Genomic DNA, 20,844 nt, shown 5'->3' with positions numbered 1-20,844 from the left:
AGTCCACCTGTGTGCAATCTAAGTGTCACATGATCTGTCACATGATCTCAGTATATATACACCTGTTCTGAAAGGCCCCAGAGTCTGCAACACCACTAAGCAAGGGGCACCATCAAGCAAGCGGCACTATGAAGACCAAGGAGCTCTCCAAACAGGTCAGGGACAAAGTTGTGGAGAAGTACAGATCAGGGTTGGGTTATAAAAAAAGATCCAAAACTTTGAACATTCCACAGAGCACCATTAAATCCATTATTAAAAAATGGAAAGAATATGGCACCACAACAAACTTGCCAAGAGAGGGCCGCCCACCAAAACTCACAGACCAGGCAAGGAGTGCATTAATCAGAGATGCAACAAGGAGACCAAAGATAACCCTGAAGGAGCTGCAAAGCTCCACAGCGGAGAATCTGTCCATAGGACCACTTTAAGCCGTGCACTCCAGAGTGCTGTGCTTTACGGAAGAGTGGCCAGAAAAAAGACATTACTTAAAGAAAAAAATTAGCAAACACGTTTGGTGTTCGCCAAAAGGCATGTGGGAAACTCCCCAAAAGAAGTACTCTGGTCAGATGAGACCAAAATTGAGATTTTTGGCCAAATACAAAACATTTCATCACCCCGAGAACACCATCCCCGCAGTGAAGCATGGTGGTGGCAGCATCATGTTGTGGGGATGTTTTTCATTGGCAGGGACTGGGAAGCTGGTCAGAATTGAAGGAATGATGGATGGCGCTAAATACAGGGAAATGTTTGAGGGAAACCTGTTTCAGTCTTCCAGAGATTTGAGACTGGGACGAAGGTTCACCTTCCAGCAGGACATTGACCCTAAGCATGCTGCTAAAGCAACACTAGTGGTTTAAGGGGAAACGTTTAAATGTATTGAAATGGCCTAGTCAAAGCCCAGACCTCAATCCAATTGAGAATCTGTGGTATGACTTAAAGACTGCTGTACACCAGCGGAACACATCCAACTTGAAGGAGCTGTAGCAGTTTTGCCTTGAAGAATGGGCAAAAATCCCAGTGGCTAGATGTGCCAAGCTTATAGAAACATACCCCAAGAGACTTGTAGCTGTAATTGCTGCAAAAGGTGGCTCTATAAAGTTTTGACTTTGTGGGGGTGAATAGTTATGCACACTCAAGTTGTAATTTTTTTGTTGTTGTCTTAGTTCTTGTTTGTTTCATAATAAAAAATATTTTGCATCTTCAAAGTGTTAGGCATGTTGTGTAAATCCAATGATACAACCCCCCCCAAAATCCATTTTAATTCCAGGTTGTAAGGCAACAAAATAAGAAAAATGCCAAGGGGGGTGAATACTTTCGCAAGCCACTGTAGTTACAACCATTGCATTGAAACTCTGAAATGTGTTGGTTTTAGCAATAAAGCGTTGGTTTTTGATGTCACGTCCTGGCCAGTATAAGGGTTAATTGTCATTTTAGTTTGGTCAGGACGTGGCAGAGGGTATTTGTTTTATGTGGTTCAGGGTGGTGTGTTAGTTAGGAGGGCGTTTGATTTATTATTTCCGGGTTTTGAGTTATGGTCTATGTTGATGTATTTCTATGTGTAGTCTGGTTGATCTGTTTCTATGTTGAGTTAATTGGGGTGGACTTCCAATTGAAGGCAGCTGTGTGGTGTTGCCTTTGATTGGAAGTCCTATATTAGTTGGGTGTGTTTGTCTGTGTATTTGTGGGAGATTGTTTCGTGTTTAGCGTGTGTAAGCCTAACAGGACTGTCTGTAAATCGTAAGTTCGTTTTGTTATTTTTGTATGTTCGTTTTTGAGTTTATTAAATGTTCAAAAATGAACTATCACAACCCTGCTGCATTTTGGTCATCTTTTTCCGACGATGATTTTGCTATATCGTCCTCCGACGAAGAAATCCCTGACAGAATCTCCCACCAAACCAGGACCAAGCAGCAGAGGAAGGAGCAGAGGAATTTTGATTTGGACAATCGGGAGAGATGGACATGGGAGCAAGTTATGGCCGGAGAGGGCCCATGGAGAATGGCTGGTAAGGACCGGGAACGTTTCTGAGGATCACGACTGGCGGTGAAGCACGAGAGGCACCCCCAATAATTTTTTTTGGGGGGGCACACGGGTAGTTTGGCTAGGCCTAGGAAGAGCCGGAAGCCAGCTACCCGTGGTTATATGGAGGAGCGTATGAGGTGGAGAGCGCCATAGTGCGCTCCTCAGCGAAACATCTTACCCATACGCACGCACAGTCCGGTGCGCGTTATTCCAGCCCCTCGCAGGTGCCGTGCTAGAGCGGGCATCCAGCCTGGTAGGAGGATGCTTGCGCAGCGCATCTGGTCGCCGGTACGCCTCCGAGGACCAGGCTACCCAACTCCCGCTCTACGCACGGCTACCATCAGGCCCCTGCACAGCCCAGTCTGCCCTGTACAAGCACCCCGCTCGTACAGGGCTACTAGTTCCATCCAGCCAAGACGGGTTGTGCAGGAGGTAAGATCAAGACCGACTGTGCGCCTCCATAGCCCAAGGTTTCCAGCTCCTGTCTCTCGTGCGGACCCGGAAGTACGTCAGCCCAGTCTGACTCGTCCTGTTCCCGCTCTCCGCACTAGCCTGGAGGTGCGTGTTCCCAGTCTGGTACGCCCAGTACCAGCACCACGCACAAGGCATCTAGTGCGTAAACCCAGCCTCGCCAGTCTAAAGTTGCCAGAGCTGCCTGCCAGTCAACAATCGCCAGAACTGCCCGTCAGTCAAGAGTCGCCAGAACTGCCCGTCAGTCAAGAGTCGCCAGAACTGCCCGTCAGTCAAGAGTCGCCAGAACTGCCCGTCAGTCAAGAGTCGCCAGAACTGCCCGTCAGTCAAGAGTCGCCAGAACTGCCCGTCAGTCAAGAGTCGCCAGAACTGCCCGTCAGTCAAGAGTCGCCAGAGCCACCCACTAGTCAGGAACTGCCAGAGTGGCCAAACTGCCCGGAGATGTCAGAGTGGCCAAACTGCCCGGAGCTGCCAGAGTGGCCAGACTGCCCGGAGCTGCCAGAGTGGCCAGACTGCCCGGAGCTGCCAGAGTGGCCAGACTGCCCCGAGCTGCCAGAGTGGCCAGACTGCCCCGAGCTGCCAGAGTGGCCAGACTGCCCCGAGCTGCCAGAGTGGCCAGACTGCCCCGACCTGCCAGACTGCCCCGACTGCCCCCCGGCGATGCCAGAGTGGCCCGACTGCCTGGAACGGCCAGAACCGGAGCCACCTCCAGATATAGGTGGGTTGGGGAGGGGGGGTGTAGCACAGTGCCGTCGTTGACGGCAGCCACCCTCCCTTCCCTCCCTTTAGTAGGGGGAAATTTTTGTTTTGTTGTTGTTTGGGGTTGTTTTTCTTAAGGTGCTTCCGGGGTTAGCACCTTTAAGGGGGGTACTGTCACGTCCTGGCCAGTATAAGGGTTAATTGTCATTTTAGTTTGGTCAGGACGTGGCAGAGGGTATTTGTTTTATGTGGTTCAGGGTGGTGTGTTAGTTAGGAGGGCGTTTGATTTATTATTTCCGGGTTTTGGGTTATGGTCTATGTTGATGTATTTCTATGTGTAGTCTGGTTGATCTGTTTCTATGTTGAGTTAATTGGGGTGGACTTCCAATTGAAGGCAGCTGTGGGGTGTTGCCTTTGATTGGAAGTCCTATATTAGTTGGGTGTGTTTGTCTGTGTATTTGTGGGAGATTGTTTCGTGTTTAGCGTGTGTAAGCCTAACAGGACTGTCTGTAAATCGTAAGTTCGTTTTGTTATTTTTGTATGTTCGTTTTTGAGTTTATTAAATGTTCAAAAATGAACTATCACAACCCTGCTGCATTTTGGTCATCTTTTTCCGACGATGATTTCGCTATATCGTCCTCCGACGAAGAAATCCCTGACATTTGAAGCAACAATTTTATTTAAATAGTTGAATATATAGTTAGCTGATATTCATACTGACGTTCTTATCGCTACAGTCGCATAGACCTTTATTTTACAAAGCTCGAGATGGAAAGATATGGAAAACGGATCCACAACCTTGGTTTTTCTCACATTATTAAATTAATCCATTTAAAGACATAGAAGTGGTTGTCAAAAGAAATCTATCTCTTCAACACTCAGCACACCCATTCTCTGCTAGGGCCTGATTACATACAAAAGTCATTTAGATACATAATGATAAATGACACACTACATTGACCTGGTTTGTGTTGAACCTATGAAGAAGTTTTACAATGTTTAAAATTAACAAAAGAAAAAATTGCCATTTCAGTTTACATCACAGATTGTGTAAAATGTCAGAATTATCCAAATCCTTTGTATGAACTAGGGCAATAAATCAGTTGAGACCAGGGTGATATAAGACTATATTGCAGGCCTATTGCTCAACCATGTTTCCTTGTGGAGCTAAACCTCAGTTCACCGTGTCATTTCTGCATTATCTAATCCAGAGGCTCTTAAGCTTTTTCAGCTCGAGACCCAAATGAAAAATGTACTGTCCTCGAACAACTCAAAATAAGAAGAAACAGTGTGTGATTATAAATGTTTACTCATAACTCGCGACCCACCTCTCACATTCTCAGGGCCAACTTTGGGTCCCAAAGAAACCCTGGTCTAATCGTATGTTGTTTGTTTTTCAGAAATATGTGGAAGACTTTGATCCCCTCTCCATGGTACTGTATGCCTGAGCTTAGCCTGTCTATATCTGCCAGACTATTAGACATATAGGATAATGTCATGTATACAGGTGTAGAACCAACCATATGCAAATACATCTCTTTGAAGAAGTAGATCATTCATATCCCACTGGGCACAGACGTCAATTCAATGTCTATTCCACGTTGGTTCAACGTCATTTCATTGAAATGACGTGGAAACAACATTGATTCAACCAGTGTGTGCCCAGTGGGATGCCAATAAGATCTTTACCAAGAGACCAAACAAAAGACGTGCCTTTGAAGACCTGTGAATCGTGTCTTTGACTATAAAGCTGTGTGTAAATGTCAGTCTCCATCCAATGTGAGCCATGCCTTCTAGGTAACCATAGATCCTCATTGAGTCACTGTTACAGCCATTCTGTGTTATAGCCTTTCTGGAAACGTCAGTGGAACATCTCTTTTGTTCTCATCTTTCTTTGAAAAAGTAAATGCACCTCAGGGAAGCAGTTTTCTACATCTATAGCCATATATCATGAAGATATAATGTATAGATTGTACCATCTATACAATCTTAGAAAAAAGGTGCTACAGTATATAGAACCTAAAAGGGTTCTTCAGCTGTCCCCATAGGATAACTCTTTGAATAAGGAAGGTTCTATGGGGACTGCCGAAGAATCCTTTTGGAACCCCTTTTTAATCTAAGAGTGTACATGTCTATTCACTGTGATCCAGTGTTGTGATGTAACCATCCCACTCTCTGGCTGTGTTAACAGTTCTCCTCGGAGCAGATAGCTGGACGAGACGTGAGACTGCTGAGAATCAAAAAGGTAATCAGAACCACCCTCAGGATGAACTGTCCAGTTATGACTATACTTCTCAGGTTGCTAAGCTTTTTATGAAGGAAAGAAAGATCAAAACACATTTTCCTTCAGGGACCATACAGCTAATCTTGCCCTGCAGAACCATTCCTTTATTGCCTCAGACAGACATTCAGTAGGATGATGACAATGCATCTAAAGCTTTAAATTGTATGTAATGAATGGATTACATGTAATTTCAATGTCTACCAGCATGTTAAATGTGCAACCAGAGGGAAAGAAATCTAGACCACCTTTACTCCACACACAGAGACGCGTACAAAGCTCTCCCTCGCCCTCCATTTGGCAAATCTGACAATAATTCTATCCTCCTGATTCCTGCTTACAAGCAAAACCTAAAGCAGGAAGTACCAGTGACTCGCTCAATAAGGAAGTGGTCAGATGACGCAGATGCTAAGCTACAGGACTGTTTTGCTAGCACAGACTGGAATATGTTCCGGGATTCTTCCGATGGCATTGAAGAATACACCACATCACTTACTGGCTTCATCAATAAGTACATCGATGATGTCGTCCCCACAGTGACTGTATGTACATACCCCAACCAGAAGCCATGGATTACAGGGAACAGCCGCACTGAACTAAAGCGTAGAGCTGCCGCTTTCAAGGAGCGGGAATCTAACCCGGACACTTATAAGAAATCCCGCTATGCCCTCCGACGAACCATCAAACAGGCAAAGAGTCAATACAGGACTAAGATTAAATCGTACTACACCGGCCCCGACACTCGTGGGGTGTGGCAGGGCTTGCAAACTATTACAGACTACAAAGGGAAGCACAGCCACGAGCTGCCCAGTGACACGAGCCTACCAGACAAGCAAAATAACTTCTATGCTCGCTTTGAGGCAAGCAACACTGAAACATGCATGAGAGCATCAGCTAATCCGATTGACTGTGTGATCACGTTCTCCGTAGCCAATCTGAGTAAGACCTTTAAACATGTCAACATTCGCAGGGCCAGACGGATTACCAGGACGTGTACTCCGAGCATGCGCTGACCAACAGGCAAATATCTTCACTGACATTTTCAACCTCTTCCTGTCTAAGTCTGTAATACCAACATGTTTCAAGCAGACCACCATAGTCCTTGTGCCCAAGAACACCAAGGTAACCTGCCTAAATGACTACTGACCTGTAGCACTCACGTCTGTAGCCATGAGGTGCTTTGAAAGGCTGGTCATGGCTCACATCAACACCATTATCACAGAAACCCGAGACCCACTCCAATTTGGATACCGCCCCAACAGATCCACAGATGATGCAATCTCTATTGCATTCCACAATGCACTTTCCCACCTGGACAAAAGGAACACCTATGTGAGCATGCTATTCATTGACTACAGCTCAGCGTTCAACACCATAGTGCCCTCAAAGCTCATCACTAAGCTAAGGACCCTGGGACTGAACACCTCCCTCTGCAACTGGATGCTGGACTTCCTGACGGGGCGCCCCATGTGGTAAGTGTAGGTAACAACACATCTGCCACGCTGATCCTCAACACGGGTGTCCCTCAGGGGTGCATGCTCAGTCCCCTCCTGTACTCCCTGTTCACCCATGACTGCATGGCCAAGCACGACTCCAACACCATCATTAAGTTTGCCAACAACACAACAGTGGTAGGCCTGATCACCGACAACGATGAGACAGCCTATAGGGAGGAGGTCAGAGACCTGGCCATGTGGTGCCAGGATAACAACCTCTCCCTCATCATGATCAAGACAAAGGAGATGATTTTGGACTACAGGAGAAGGAGCACGCCCTCATTCTCATTGACGGGGCTGTAGTGGAGCAGTTTGAGAGCTTCAAGTTCCTTGGTGTCCATGTCACCAACAAACTATCATGGTCCAAACACACCAAGACAGTCGTGAAGAGGGCACGACAGTGCCTATTCCCCCTCAGGAGACTGAAAAGATTTGTCATAGGTCCTCGGATCCTCAAAAGGTTCTACTGCTGCACCATCAAGAGCAGAGGAAGGCCCAAAATATTGTCAAAGACTCCAGCCACCCTAGTCATAGACTGTTCTCTCTACTACAGCACAGCAAGCGGTAGCGGAGCATCAAATCTATGTCCAAAAGGCTTCTTAACAGCTTCTACCCCCAAGCCATAAGACTCCTGAACAGCTAATCAAATGGCTACGCGGACTATTTGCATTGTCGTCGCATTGTCGTCGTCCCCCCATTTTTACTCTGCTGCTACTCTCTGTTTATTATCCATGCATAGTCACTTCACCCCCACCTACATGTACATATTACCTCGACTAACCGGTGCCCCAGCACATTGACTCTGTACCGGTACCCCCGTATATAGTCTCCACATTGACTCTGTACCGGTACCCCCCTGTATATAGTCTCCACATTGACTCTATACCGGTTCCCCCTGTATATAGTCTCCACATTGACTCTCTACCCCCGTATATAGCCTCGCTGCTGTTATTTTATTGTTACTCCTTAATTATTTATATTTTTCTTATGTTTTATTTTTATGTTTTATTTTATAGATACGTTTTTTTTTATCCAGTTTATTATAGTAAATACACATTTTTTCACTCTTTTTTTCTTCTTAAAACTGCATTGTTGGTTAAGGGCTTATAAGTAAGCATTTCACTGTAAGGTCTACACCTGTTGTATTGGGTGCATGTGGCAAATACAATTTGATTTGATCTCTCTTACCTTAGGTTGGACCACTTGATCTGGCCGTGGAGGGGGGTGTAGACTCCCCTCTGGGAAAGCTAGTGGTATCTGCCATTTATGATGGAAGCTCAGTAGACAAACATGGTGAGTCCATAAATGTCATAACGAAGTCCATAAGAAAGCAACCCCATTTGTATATGTTAAAGCATTCTATTCAAAATGCAATTCATCAATACTGATTTTTATCCTTTGTTGTTGTTGGTGTACATAGACAAATGATTTTGTGTTTCAACACTTGATTGATTTTGGCTTCATATAAAGAACCTGACAAACATGAATCTCTTTCTTTACGCTCTGTTGTTAACAATAAAGTTGGAATGTTGTTTTGTGTATGATTTCAGAATAGTAATGAGAAAAGTTGTATTATACCCAATTTCTCAGTCTGATGTTCATCAGGCTGACTCATTTCATATCCTCTTGGAGACGTTATAGTAGAAACTAATCCCAGGCTATTGAGTGGGATCTGGTTCCAAAGCAAACATTCTATCTACATAGGCAGCACTAAGGTTGTGGTTTGTAAAAAAAATATGCAGACAGCAATTCATGAGTTTATTGTCCTGACTGTGCCTGTGTGTGTGTGCCTGTGTGTGTGTGTGTGTGTGTGTGTGTGTGTGCCTCCCCAGGTGGGATAGTACCAGGAGATGAGGTGATGGCTGTGAATGGGAAGGTCCTGACTGACTCCTCACTGACAGAAGGAGAGAATGCTCTGAACTTGGCCTGGAACAGTGGAGGGGTACTACTGTCTCTTTTACAGCAACTCTGACAACAATATCTTCTAACAGAAATACTGGCGGGTATTTCTCACAGCCTAATCGATGAGTTAGGCAGCTTACGCTCATGACTATTCTCATTAAACAGACATGTATCATATTGATGCTGTATTGTTTGGTACTACCCTGATCATTTGTACTGATGGTCATTTGTTGCCGTACATGAGTTTTATTGATATGGTTATAAAGGCCAGCCCCAATCAAAACATTCACAATCAGACCAGTTGGTTTTATAGTGAAGAGAGGAGAGGGGAGGTGTGGGGCGGAGAAGAGAGAGGAGGGGTGGATTCAATTTTACCAATAGGTCTTTTGTGATATTTTGTAACCATACAAATACTGTATGGAAGAGGGATAGACATGTCATCACAGTTTTAGGAAGATGTTATATGAGCCAAACGTGATAGATTTTTTTATTTCTTTATATGTCTGTGTGTCTTTAGGATTGGATTGAGCTGGTGATAGCAGTGTCACCTCCAAAAGAATACGAAGATGAGGAGTAAGTACATTTGCCATCAACTCAACATACAGTGAGGAAAAAAAGTATTTGATCCCGTGCTGATTTTGTACGTTTGCCCACTGACAAAGAAATTATCAGTCTATAATTTTAATGGTAGGTTTATTTGAACAGTGAGAGACAGAATAACAATAAACATTAAAATGCAAATCAATTTCTAACATTTTTGACATGCGTTTTTCTGGATTTGTTTGTTGTTATTCTGTCTCTCACTGTTCAAATAAACCTACCATTAAAATTATAGACTGATCATTTCTTTGTCAGTGGGCAAACGTACAAAATCAGCAGGGGATCAAATACTTTTTTCCCTCACTGTATAGTACAGTCTCTCCATCAACTCAACATATAGTACAATCTCTCCATCAACTCAACATGTAGTATAAACACTCCATCAACTCAACATGTAGTATAATCTCTCCATCAACTCAACATGTAGTATAATCTCTCCATCAACTCAACATGTAGTATGATCTCTCCATCAACATGTAGTATAATCTCTCCATCAACTCAACATGTAGTATAATCTCTCCATCAACTCAACATGTAGTATAATCTCTCCATCAACTCAACATGTAGTATAATCTCTCCATCAACTCAACATGTAGTATAATCTCTCCATCAACTCAACATATAGTATAATCTCTCCATCAACTCAACATGTAGTATAATCTCTCCATCAACTCAACATGTAGTATAATCTCTCCATCAACTCAACATATAGTATAATCGCTCCATCAACTCAACATGTAGTATAATCGCTCCATCAACTCAACATGTAGTATGATCTCTCCATCAACTCAACATGTAGTATGATCTCTCCATCAACTCAACATGTAGTATAATCTCTCCATCAACTCAACATGTAGTATAATCTCTCCATCAACTCAACATATAGTATAATCGCTCCATCAACTCAACATGTAGTATAATCGCTCCATCAACTCAACATGTAGTATGATCTCTCCATCAACTCAACATGTAGTATGATCTCTCCATCAACTCAACATGTAGTATAATCTCTCCATCAACTCAACATATAGTACAATCTCTCCATCAACTCAACATATAGTACAATCTCTCCATCAACTCAACATATAGTACAATCTCTCCATCAACTCAACATATAGTACAATCTCTCCATCAACTCAACATATAGTACAATCTCTCCATCAACTCAACATATAGTACAATCTCTCCATCAACTCAACATGTAGTACAATCTCTCCATCAACTCAACATGTAGTATAATCGCTCCATCAACTCAACATGTAGTATGATCTCTCCATCAACTCAACATGTAGTATAATCACTCCATCAACTCAACATATAGTACAATCTATGTGACGGCAGGTAGCCTAGTGGTTAGAGTTTTGGGCCAGTAACCAAAAGGTTGCTGGATCGAATCCCCAAGCTGACAAGGTACAAATCTGTCATTCTGCCCCTGAACAAGGCAGTTAACCCACCGTTCCCCGGTAGGCTGTCATTGTAAATAAGAATTTGTTCTTAACTGACTTGCCTAGTTAAATAAAGGTTCAATTACATTTTTTTAAATGTGAATGCATAGCCTACAAATGCTCACAATGATTAAACTGAAAGTAGATGCTGGGCGTACTGTTTTAATTCACTTCTTTATGTGTCAACTCTGATGTGATTTTAGCTAGATGGCCACTCCCTCAGTGAACCTGGTCAGTGTTGTGTATGTCTGTCAGACTGTAGCTAGATGGCCACTCCCTCAGTGAACCTGGTCAGTGTTGTCTATGTCTGTCAGACTGTAGCTAGATGGCCACTCCCTCAGTGAACCTGGTCAGTGTTGTGTATGTCTGTCAGACTGTAGCTAGATGGCCACTCCCTCAGTGAACCTGGTCAGTGTTGTGTATGTCTGTCAGACTGTAGCTAGATGGCCACTCCCTTAGTGAACCTGGTCAGTGTTGTCTATGTCTGTCAGACTGTAGCTAGATGGCCACTCCCTCAAGGAACCTGGTCAGTGTTGTGTATGTCTGTCAGACTGTAGCTAGATGGCCACTCCCTCAGTGAACCTGGTCAGTGTTGGGTATGTCTGTCAGACTGTAGCTAGATGGCCACTCCCTCAGTGAACCTGGTCAGTGTTGGGTATGTCTGTCAGACTGTAGCTAGATGGCCACTCCCTCAGTGAACCTGGTCAGTGTTGGGTATGTCTGTCAGACTGTAGCTAGATGGCCACTCCCTCAGTGAACCTGGTCAGTGTTGTCTATGTCTGTCAGACTGTAGCTAGATGGCCACTCCCTTAGTGAACCTGGTCAGTGTTGTCTATGTCTGTCAGACTGTAGCTAGATGGCCACTCCCTTAGTGAACCTGGTCAGTGTTGTCTATGTCTGTCAGACTGTAGCTAGATGGCCACTCCCTCAGTGAACCTGGTCAGTGTTGGGTATGTCTGTCAGACTGTAGCTAGATGGCCACTCCCTCAGTGAACCTGGTCAGTGTTGGGTATGTCTGTCAGACTGTAGCTAGATGGCCACTCCCTTAGGTGAACCTGGTCAGTGTTGGGTATGTCTGTCAGACTGTAGCTAGATGGCCACTCCCTCAATGAACCTGGTCAGTGTTGGGTATGTCTGTCAGACTGTAGCTAGATGGCCACTCCCTTAGTGAACCTGGTCAGTGTTGGGTATGTCTGTCAGACTGTAGCTAGATGGCCACTCCCTCAATGAACCTGGTCAGTGTTGTCTATGTCTGTCAGACTGTAGCTAGATGGCCACTCCCTCAGTGAACCTGGTCAGTGTTGGGTATGTCTGTCAGACTGTGTATCTGTCCATGTTCATGTCTCTATGTCGTGTGTGTCTGTCCCACTGTGTTTGTCCGACTGTGTCTGCGTCTCTGTGTGTGTTCAGCCCTAAGTCAGCATCAGTCAGTCCCACTGCGAACAGAAAGGTGTTGAAGGCAGTGCATCAGTGTACAGACACGGCTACCGGCTCCAGTTTTAACCCTAAACTCCCATCCTGACCTGAGGGTAAACCCTTACCCCCACACACCCCTTTGCCCCTGACAGAAGGGATGTTTGCCATGATCTGTTTAGCACTAGGTGAGGTGGACTATTTGTTCTTGTGCACTATGCATCTAATTCATGTGACTGTCAATCAGAAACAAGGACACACCAGCTTCAAGTCAAGTTTCATACCTCTCATTTTAGACACTTCATTTCACAATGAATGACACAGTGCCTGTCTTCTAGAGTCATAGACATACTGCACATATGTGTATGTCTAATGATCTGTCCTAAGAGGTCACTGCCATACGTAGCGTAACATCGGTCTTGACATAGCCTTCTGCCAGCCTTCAGCAGTTGTTCTGATTGACGTTAGTCAATCGGGACTGTTACACGTTTTGACCTACAGTACCAGTCAAAAGTTTGGACACACCTACTCATTCCAGGGTTCTTCTTTATTTGTACTATTTTCTACATTGTTGAATAGTAGTGAAGACATCAAAACTATAAAATAAAACAAATGGAATCATGTAGTAACCAAAAAGTGTTAAACAAATCAAAATATATTTTATATTTGAGATTCTTCAAAGTGGCCACCCTTTATGACAGCTTTGCACACTCTTGGCATTCTCTCAACCAGCTTCATGAGGTAGTCACCTGGAATGTATTTCAATTAACAGGTGTGCCTTTTTAAAAGTTCATTTGTGGAATTTCTTTCTTTCTTAATGCGTTTGAGCCGATCAGTTGTGTTGTGACAAGGTAGGGGGGATTTACAGAAGTTAGCCCTATTTGGTAAAAGACCAAGTCCATTTTATGGCAAGAACAGCTCAAATAAGCAAAGAGAAATAACAGTCCATCATTACTTTAAGACATGAACTTCAGTCAATCCAGAACATTTCAAGAACTTGGAAAGCTTCTTCAAGTGCAGTCGCAAAAACCATCAAGCGCTAATTAATGTATTTGGAGGGTGAGTTAGTTAGGATGACATCTATGAGGGTGCCCGTGTTTACGGATTTGGGGTTGTACCTGGTAGGTTCATTGATAATTTGTGTGAGATTGAGGGCATGAAGCTTAGATTGTAGGATGGCCGGGGTGTTAAGCATGTCCCAGTTTAGGTCACCTAGTAGCACGAGCTCAGAACATAGATGGGGGCAATCAATTCACATATGGTATCGAGGGCACAACTGGGGGCAGAGGGAGGTCTATAGCAAGCGGCAACAGTGAGAGACATTTCTGGAAAGGTGAATTTTTAGAAGTAGAATCTCGAATTGTTTGGGTACAGACTTGGATAGGTACAGACTTTGATAGTAATACAGTAGATTGCAACACCGCCCCCTTCGGCAGTTCTATCTTGGCGGAAAATATTATAGTTAGCAATGGAGATTTCAGGGTTTTTGGTGGTTTTCATAAGCCAGGATTCAGACACGTCTAAGACATCCGGGGTGGCAGAGTGTGCTAAAGCAGTGAGTAAAACAAACTTAGGGAGTAGGCTTGTAATGTTAACATGCATGAAACCAAGGCTTTTACGGTTACAGAAGTCAACAAATGAGAGCACCTGGGGAGTGGGAGTGGAGCTAGGCACTGCAGGACCTGGATTAACCTCCACATCACCAGAGGAACAGAGGAGAAGTAGGATAAGGGTACGGCTAAAGGCTATACGAACTGGCCGTCTAGCACGTTTGGAACAGAGAGTAAAAGGAGCAGGTTTCTGGGCATGATAGCATAGATTCAAGGCATAGTGTACAGACAAAGGTAAGGTAGGATGTGAGTACGTTGGAGGTAAACCTAGGCATTGAGTAATGATGAGAGAGATATAGTCTCTAGAGATGTTTAAACCAAGTGATGTCATCGCATATGTAGGAGGTGGAACAACATGGTTGGTTAAGGCATATTGAGCAGGGCTAGAGGCTCTACAGTGAAATAAGACAGTAATCACTAACCAGGACAGTAATGGACGAGGCATATTGATATTAGAGAGAGGCATGCGTAGCCAAGTGAACATATGGGTCCAGTGATTGGTTGGGCTGACTGGGGACACGGCGATTCAGACAGTTAGCAGGCCGGTGCTAACAAGCTAACAGTTAGTACGCCGGGGCTAAACAAGCTAGGAATTAGCAGACCGTGGCAGGCAAGCTAGCAGTTAGCAGACCGGGTTAGCAAGCAAGCAGTTGGCTGACCGGGGCAGGCAAGCTAGCAGTTAGCAGACCGGGGCTAGCAAGTTAGCCTTTGGGGGAAGTCGCGATGGGGGTAAGTCTGATTTTGCCTCTTCGTGCGGTGACGTCGATAGACCAATCGTGGAATTAGTAGGGTTCAAGTAGCTCTAGATAGCTAGCAGGCCGGTTAGCAGAATGGGCCTTCAGCGGACGTCGCGCCTGAGGGGCCTGTTGGAATCCTCGGGCAGATTATGTCGGTATTCCAGTCGTAGAGGATCGGTGGGGTTCCGTGCCCCGTACCGGCAGTAGAAGGGGTCCGGATATTGTAGCCCAGGAGTGGGCTTCGGTGGTAGCACAGGAGCCCTGGCCAAGCTAGTTTCAAGCTAATTGGTGCTTGCTCCGGGATGGAATGCTAGCCAGGAATAGTCACCTGGGATTGCGGTTAGCTAGTTGCGAAGATCCAGATGAAAATGTTCAGAGTTTGCGATAGGAATCCGGGGATATGGGGGGAAAAAATATATAAAATAATAATAGGTCCGTTATGCTCTGGTTTGAGTCACGTTGTTCGAACTGGCGAGAGCTTTCCGAGCTAAAGGTTAGCTGATGACCACTAGCAATGGTTTGCTGACTGATAGCTGGTAGGTAGTTAGCTGGCTAGCTTCAGTTGAGGGATTCCAGATCCGAAGTAAATAGAAATACTTTAGAAAAAAATAAATAAACAGATCCACTCCACATTGGGTGAGGCGGGTTGCAGGAGAGTATTTAGAAGTTGAGGTTTAGGAAAATATTTTTAAAAGATATGAAGAAAAAGATGTAAAAAGATATATACAAGGGACACGACAGGACAAAGACGTATGACTGCTACGCCATCTTGGAAAACCAAAGAAGAGAAACTGTCACATTCTTCTTCGTCAGACGATAAGGAAAAATCTTTGTCGGACCAAAACGCAGCGGGATCATGTGTACTCATCTTCTTTATTTAGGAAAAGAAGGGAAACCATAATAAACACGTACACAAAACACAATGACTCATAACAAGCTGGTAAGGCAACTAAGCTATACCTAGCACAATCTCCCACAAACTACAAACACATACCTATATATAGGACTCTCAATCAGAGGCAACTAGGAAACACCTGCCTCCAATTGAGAGTCCAACACCCAATGACCTAAACAAAGAAATACTAATACTAGAATGAACATAGAAAGACAAAACATAACATAGCCCAAAACACGGAAATAATACATCAAACACCCTTCTAAACAACCAACCACCCCGAACCACATAAAACAAATACCCCCTGCCACGTCCTGACCAAACTACAATACAAATAACTCCTATTACTGGTCAGGACGTGACAGAAACAAACACGAGCAATGGACATTAGACAGGTGGAAATCTGTCCTTTGGTCTGATAAGTCCAAATTTGACATATTTGGTTCCAACCTGTGAGACGCAGAGTAGGTGAACTGATGATCTCCGCATGTGTGGTTCCCACCGTGAAGTATGGAGGAGGAGGTGTGATGGTGTGGGGGTGCTTTGCTGGTGACACTGTCTGTGATTATTTAGAATTCAAGGCACACTTAACCATCATGGCTACCACAGCTTTCTGCAGCGATACGACATCCCATCTGGTTTGCGCGTAGTGGGACTACAATTTGTTTTTCAACAGGTCAATGACTCAACACACCTCCAGGCTGTGTAAGGGCTATTACAGCAAGAATGATGGAGTGATGGAGTGCTGCATCAGATGACCTAGACTCCACAATCACCCAACCTCAACCCAATGGTTTGGGATGAGTTGGATCGCAGAGTGAAGGAAAAGCAGCCAACAAGTGCTCAGCATATGTGGGAACTCCTTCAAGACTGTGAAAAGGCATTCCTCATGAAGCTGGTTAAGGGAATGCCAAGAGTGTGCAAAGCTGTCATCAAGGCAAAGGGTGGCTACTTTGAAGAATCTAAAATCTAAAATATATTTTGATTTGTGTAACACTTTTTTGGTTACTACATGATTCCATATGTCATGTTATTTCATAATTTTGAAGTCTTCAACATCATTCTGCAATGCAGAAAATAGTAAAAAATAAAGAATAATCCTTGAATGAGTAGGTGTGTCCAAACTTTTGACTGGTACTGTATACTGGGAGATTACTATAGTGGTGGTCCCCAAACTGTCCCAACTGTTTTGGTGCTATGACCCACCAAATACTTTTTTGGAATGTTCCCATGTACCAACCAAATTATGACCTATCTAGTTGAAACAAATCTTTCTGGTCACAATTCGTAGCTCAAATAGAATCCAATGCAACCCACCAGTGGATTCAATCAGTTAATTTTGGAGAACACAGACCTATAGGGTTTCTCCACACATCTGCATGTGTTATTTCTAACTTGCTTCTACTTGTGACTAAAGACATGTTTTACGGCTCTCAACGGTTGACATCCAAGTAATTCACCTGTTTCTGTCTTTCTGTAGGACGTTCTTCTGAGTCACTTCATCACCCTGCCTGTCAAACAAGCCATACCCACCAACCAGCTGTCTCATTATCTCTGACATACTTCTATCGTCACAATCAAATCCCTGCATCAAACTGTTTCAAATGCAATGCTGATCATTACTGAAAACAAGTCTGTTGAACCAGAACCACGCTGTGATGAACTACCTGTAAACTGTCTGTGAACTTCATCCTCTGTTGAGTTTCATTTAGATCCCAGTACAGATACTTCTGATAGTTCTGATATATATAATAATATGGCTCTGGGGTACATAATCCCCAGAGCCATATATGTAGAGAGTTGAGACATTGAGGTTACTGCATTATTATGCATTTACATGACACAACAAAATTCTATGGCAGCCATGTGAGCTCCCCATTAAATATGGGCAATATTTAAACCATGCTGTGCAACTCAATGTCTGCAATTAGAACATTATTTCAACATTTTAAAATGTGGCCCAACTCTCTAAATACATGGCTCTGGTAACCCCCTCTTCTTCTCATATTAGTACGCCACAGCAAAGGCAGTGTATCTTATTGAGTTTTGAGTCAATCCAGTGGTGAAAACCTAAACTCCGAAGAGCCCGAGTGTCAACAGGCCTGTATTGTTCTTTCCCAAGTGGAGCTGGTAATGCTGAAAGTCTAATGAAATGCTTAGTGCATCTCAATGAGCTTCTAGTGTGCCATAGATCAAAGCATGAGCTGCCAAACACCCAAACATGTTAGTAGCGGTGTTGACTAATGGCGAGTAAACTGTAGGCTATAAAATATAAATACAGAGAGGTACACACTACATATAAACAGCCAGTAATTTATTGTGTTAACCACCAATGTTTCAGCATCACAGTGCCTGTGGTTTACCCTGTAAATTACTTCAAGCTTATACTGTGTATATATGGAGTTATTTTATTTTTTATAGCCTTCTAGTATGCCATAACAAGCCCTTGGCTCTCGTTGAAATAACACCCCTAAGTCCCCAATTAAAGGTGTTTTGATATTATCATTCAGTTACAATGGGTAATCAGAAGCAGACCCGAGGTCCAATCAATGTCCCTCCTCTGAAATCAATGCTCTCAGAATCAATAAATGTATTTGTTCACTTTGACTGATGATAATTTCTTGACTTAGACGATTCAGACAGTTTATAATGCTAGAATTCTAATGCATTAGTTAATTTAATTTCTCTCTCTCGCTCTCTTTCTATCATTGCATTAATTAAAATATTGTTGTGGATATCTTAAATCTCACTCATATGCACTCCTGTGAAAGTATTAACGTCCACAGGGGGCAGTCGTGATCCACTTCTGGTCTGATTTTACGGTACTTGGCAAGGTCTCCCTTAATGGTTTGGTAATTCATTTGGCCACTTGACGTGTCCTACTTACACTGCGGGAACACATAAAATATTAATCTTAATTATTGTAGCCTGTGTGAAATTGGTTGTACATTTATCAATTGCACGTGTCTACAAATTAAGTAGTTCAATTAGGAGTGCATGCCTAGAGCTCTAAGGCGATGATGTAATAGCAATGCTCACTGCTCAGGCAATGACGTTCAGTTAATTTTCAAATGTGGTGGCATACGTGACTGTCTATAGACAGTGTGTGAATGCATTGGATCAACCGGTTTGTGTACAGTAGTCGAAGGCTCAAGACAAAGGTGGCCTAGAAATTGTGTCTCGCGTTCCCACCTCCTCGGTACCCAGTTTCAGTACCGTGGCCAGCTCCTTGTAAAAGAACAGAACGCCAGATGGTCACGGAATCTATCAATCATTTCTGACAGTTAACCAATTGTCTTTTGTTTGAGGACGTGATAGACTCTAGCTTCGTTTAAAAACAAATAGGGAAAAACTCTGGTCTCTGCAGATGTGATTTCTTGTTTGTTTCATTCAGTGTTTTTTATTGTTGTTTTTTAGAAACTCATTCAAGACAAGAGGAGAAAGTAAGAAGATGCAACACATCTGCGATTTTTTTGTCCGTTTGTAAAATAACTTCCGTAGCCTACTTTTTAATGAAAATCATCTCTCTAGAGTGGCTTTTTGTTGCACTCGGTGACTGAAGAAATTTTGAAAATTACAGTGGAGTCAAGTCCAGTTGCTTTTGGAACGTTATGATCTCACGACACAAACCGGTAGGTGTTTTGGATCTGTGTGCACTTGATCGATGGCTCAGCTGTTGAATGAGTTGGTCGAAACAGTTACAGTGCGTTCAGAAAGTATTCATACCCCTTGATTTATATTCCACGTTTGGTTGTGTTACAGCATGAATTCAAAATGGATTAAATCGATTTTTCTCTCACCCATCTACACACAATACCCTACAATGACAAAGTGAAAACATGTTTTTATAAATGTTTGCAAATTTATTGAAAATTTACATCAGCTTTCACACCCCTGAGTCAATACTTTGTAGAAGCACATTTGTCAGAGATTACAGCTGTAGGTCTTTCCACACCTGGATTGTGCAACATTTGCCCACTATTCTTTGCACAATTATTCAAGCTCTGTCTATCTGGCTGTTAATAATTGCCAGACAACCATTTTCAGGTGTTGCCATGGATTTTCAAGAAGATTTAAGTCAAAACTCTAACTCGGCCACTCAGGAACATTCACTGTCTTGTTGGTACAGTAAGCAACTCTAGTAGATTTGGCCTTGTGTGTTAGGTTATTGTAGTGCTGAAATGTGAAGTCATCTCCCAGTGTCTGGTTTAAAGCAGACAGAACCAGGTTTTCCTCTAGGATTTTGCCTGTGCTTAGCTCCATTCCGCTGGATCGGTAACTGACTGACTGAATTAACTGAATGAAAGGAGGATGAGAGGATAGGTCACTGAGGTCCTACAGAGGAGGTATAGAGGGTATTGGGTAGATATATAAATGATAGACAGAGAGGGAAGAGAGGAGTGGGGTAACTACAATGTTGTTTACCCATCCTCAGTTATCACCTATCACAGCCATTAAACTCTGTAACTGTTTTAAAGTCACCATTGGCCTGGCCTTATGGTGAAATTCCTGAGCGGTTTCCTTCCTCTCCGGCAACTAAGTTAGGAAGGACGCCTGTATCTTTGTAGTGACTGTGTGTATTGATACACTATTCAAAGTGTAATTCATAACTTTTTTCCCCATCTACCAATAGGTGCCCTTCTTTGCCAGGCATTGGAAAACCTCCTTGTTCTTTGTTGTTGTATGTGTGTTTGAAATTCACTGCTCAACTTAGGGACCTTACAGATAATTGTATATGTGGGAGATGAGGTAGTCATTAAATGATCAATGTTATTGCACACAGAGTGAGTCTATGCAACTTATGTGACTTGTTAAGCAAATTTGTACTCCTGAACTTATTTAGTCTTGTCATAACAAAGGGGTTGAATACTTATTGACTTAAGACATTTCAGCTCTTCAATTGTAATTAATTTGTAGAAAAATAAATATATATACATAATTCCATTTTGACTATGGGGTATTGTGTGTAGGCCAGTGACCCAACAAGTGAACATTTAATCCATTTTAAATTTAGGATGTAACACAACAAAAGGTGAAAAAAGTACTTTCAGATGTATTGTGCACAGTATTTGTTTTAGAGTGAAATAAAAACTCCAATGAGCAACCTAGGCGTTTTTATATTTGGCCCAAATTACTCACCTTCGATGTTTTCTCTCTCAAAGAAGCTCATCATTTAGTTGTTTACTACTTGTTGTTTTAGTCAGAAAGTGATGGGAAAATGTGACCATCCTGCTAAAAGCATCTCAAGACCTTTTAATGTATCATTAGGTAAA

The 20,844-nt window shown here is 43.2% G+C and overlaps 1 protein-coding gene across 2 annotated transcripts in view; it reads left to right on the top strand.

Annotated features, from left to right (window-relative positions):
* LOC106584586 (harmonin) overlaps window positions 1–18,178 on the top strand; it is a 48,546-nt gene extending 30,368 nt beyond the window's left edge. For both annotated transcript variants that reach the window (XM_014170040.2, XM_014170039.2), the window contains exons 15-20: window positions 4,593–4,625; window positions 5,384–5,437; window positions 8,163–8,262; window positions 8,802–8,911; window positions 9,389–9,444; window positions 17,052–18,178. In XM_014170040.2, coding sequence (XP_014025515.2) covers window positions 4,593–4,625; window positions 5,384–5,437; window positions 8,163–8,262; window positions 8,802–8,911; window positions 9,389–9,444; window positions 17,052–17,064 — 366 coding nt within the window. In that variant the 3' untranslated portion in view covers window positions 17,065–18,178. The remainder of the gene's footprint in view (window positions 1–4,592; window positions 4,626–5,383; window positions 5,438–8,162; window positions 8,263–8,801; window positions 8,912–9,388; window positions 9,445–17,051) is intronic.
* Window positions 18,179–20,844: the final 2,666 nt, after the last annotated feature.

The sequence above is a fragment of the Salmo salar genome, chromosome ssa23, assembly GCF_905237065.1.
Source record: "Salmo salar chromosome ssa23, Ssal_v3.1, whole genome shotgun sequence".
Lineage (NCBI taxonomy): Eukaryota > Metazoa > Chordata > Actinopteri > Salmoniformes > Salmonidae > Salmo > Salmo salar.
This window is presented reverse-complemented; position numbering and strand designations above follow the sequence as displayed.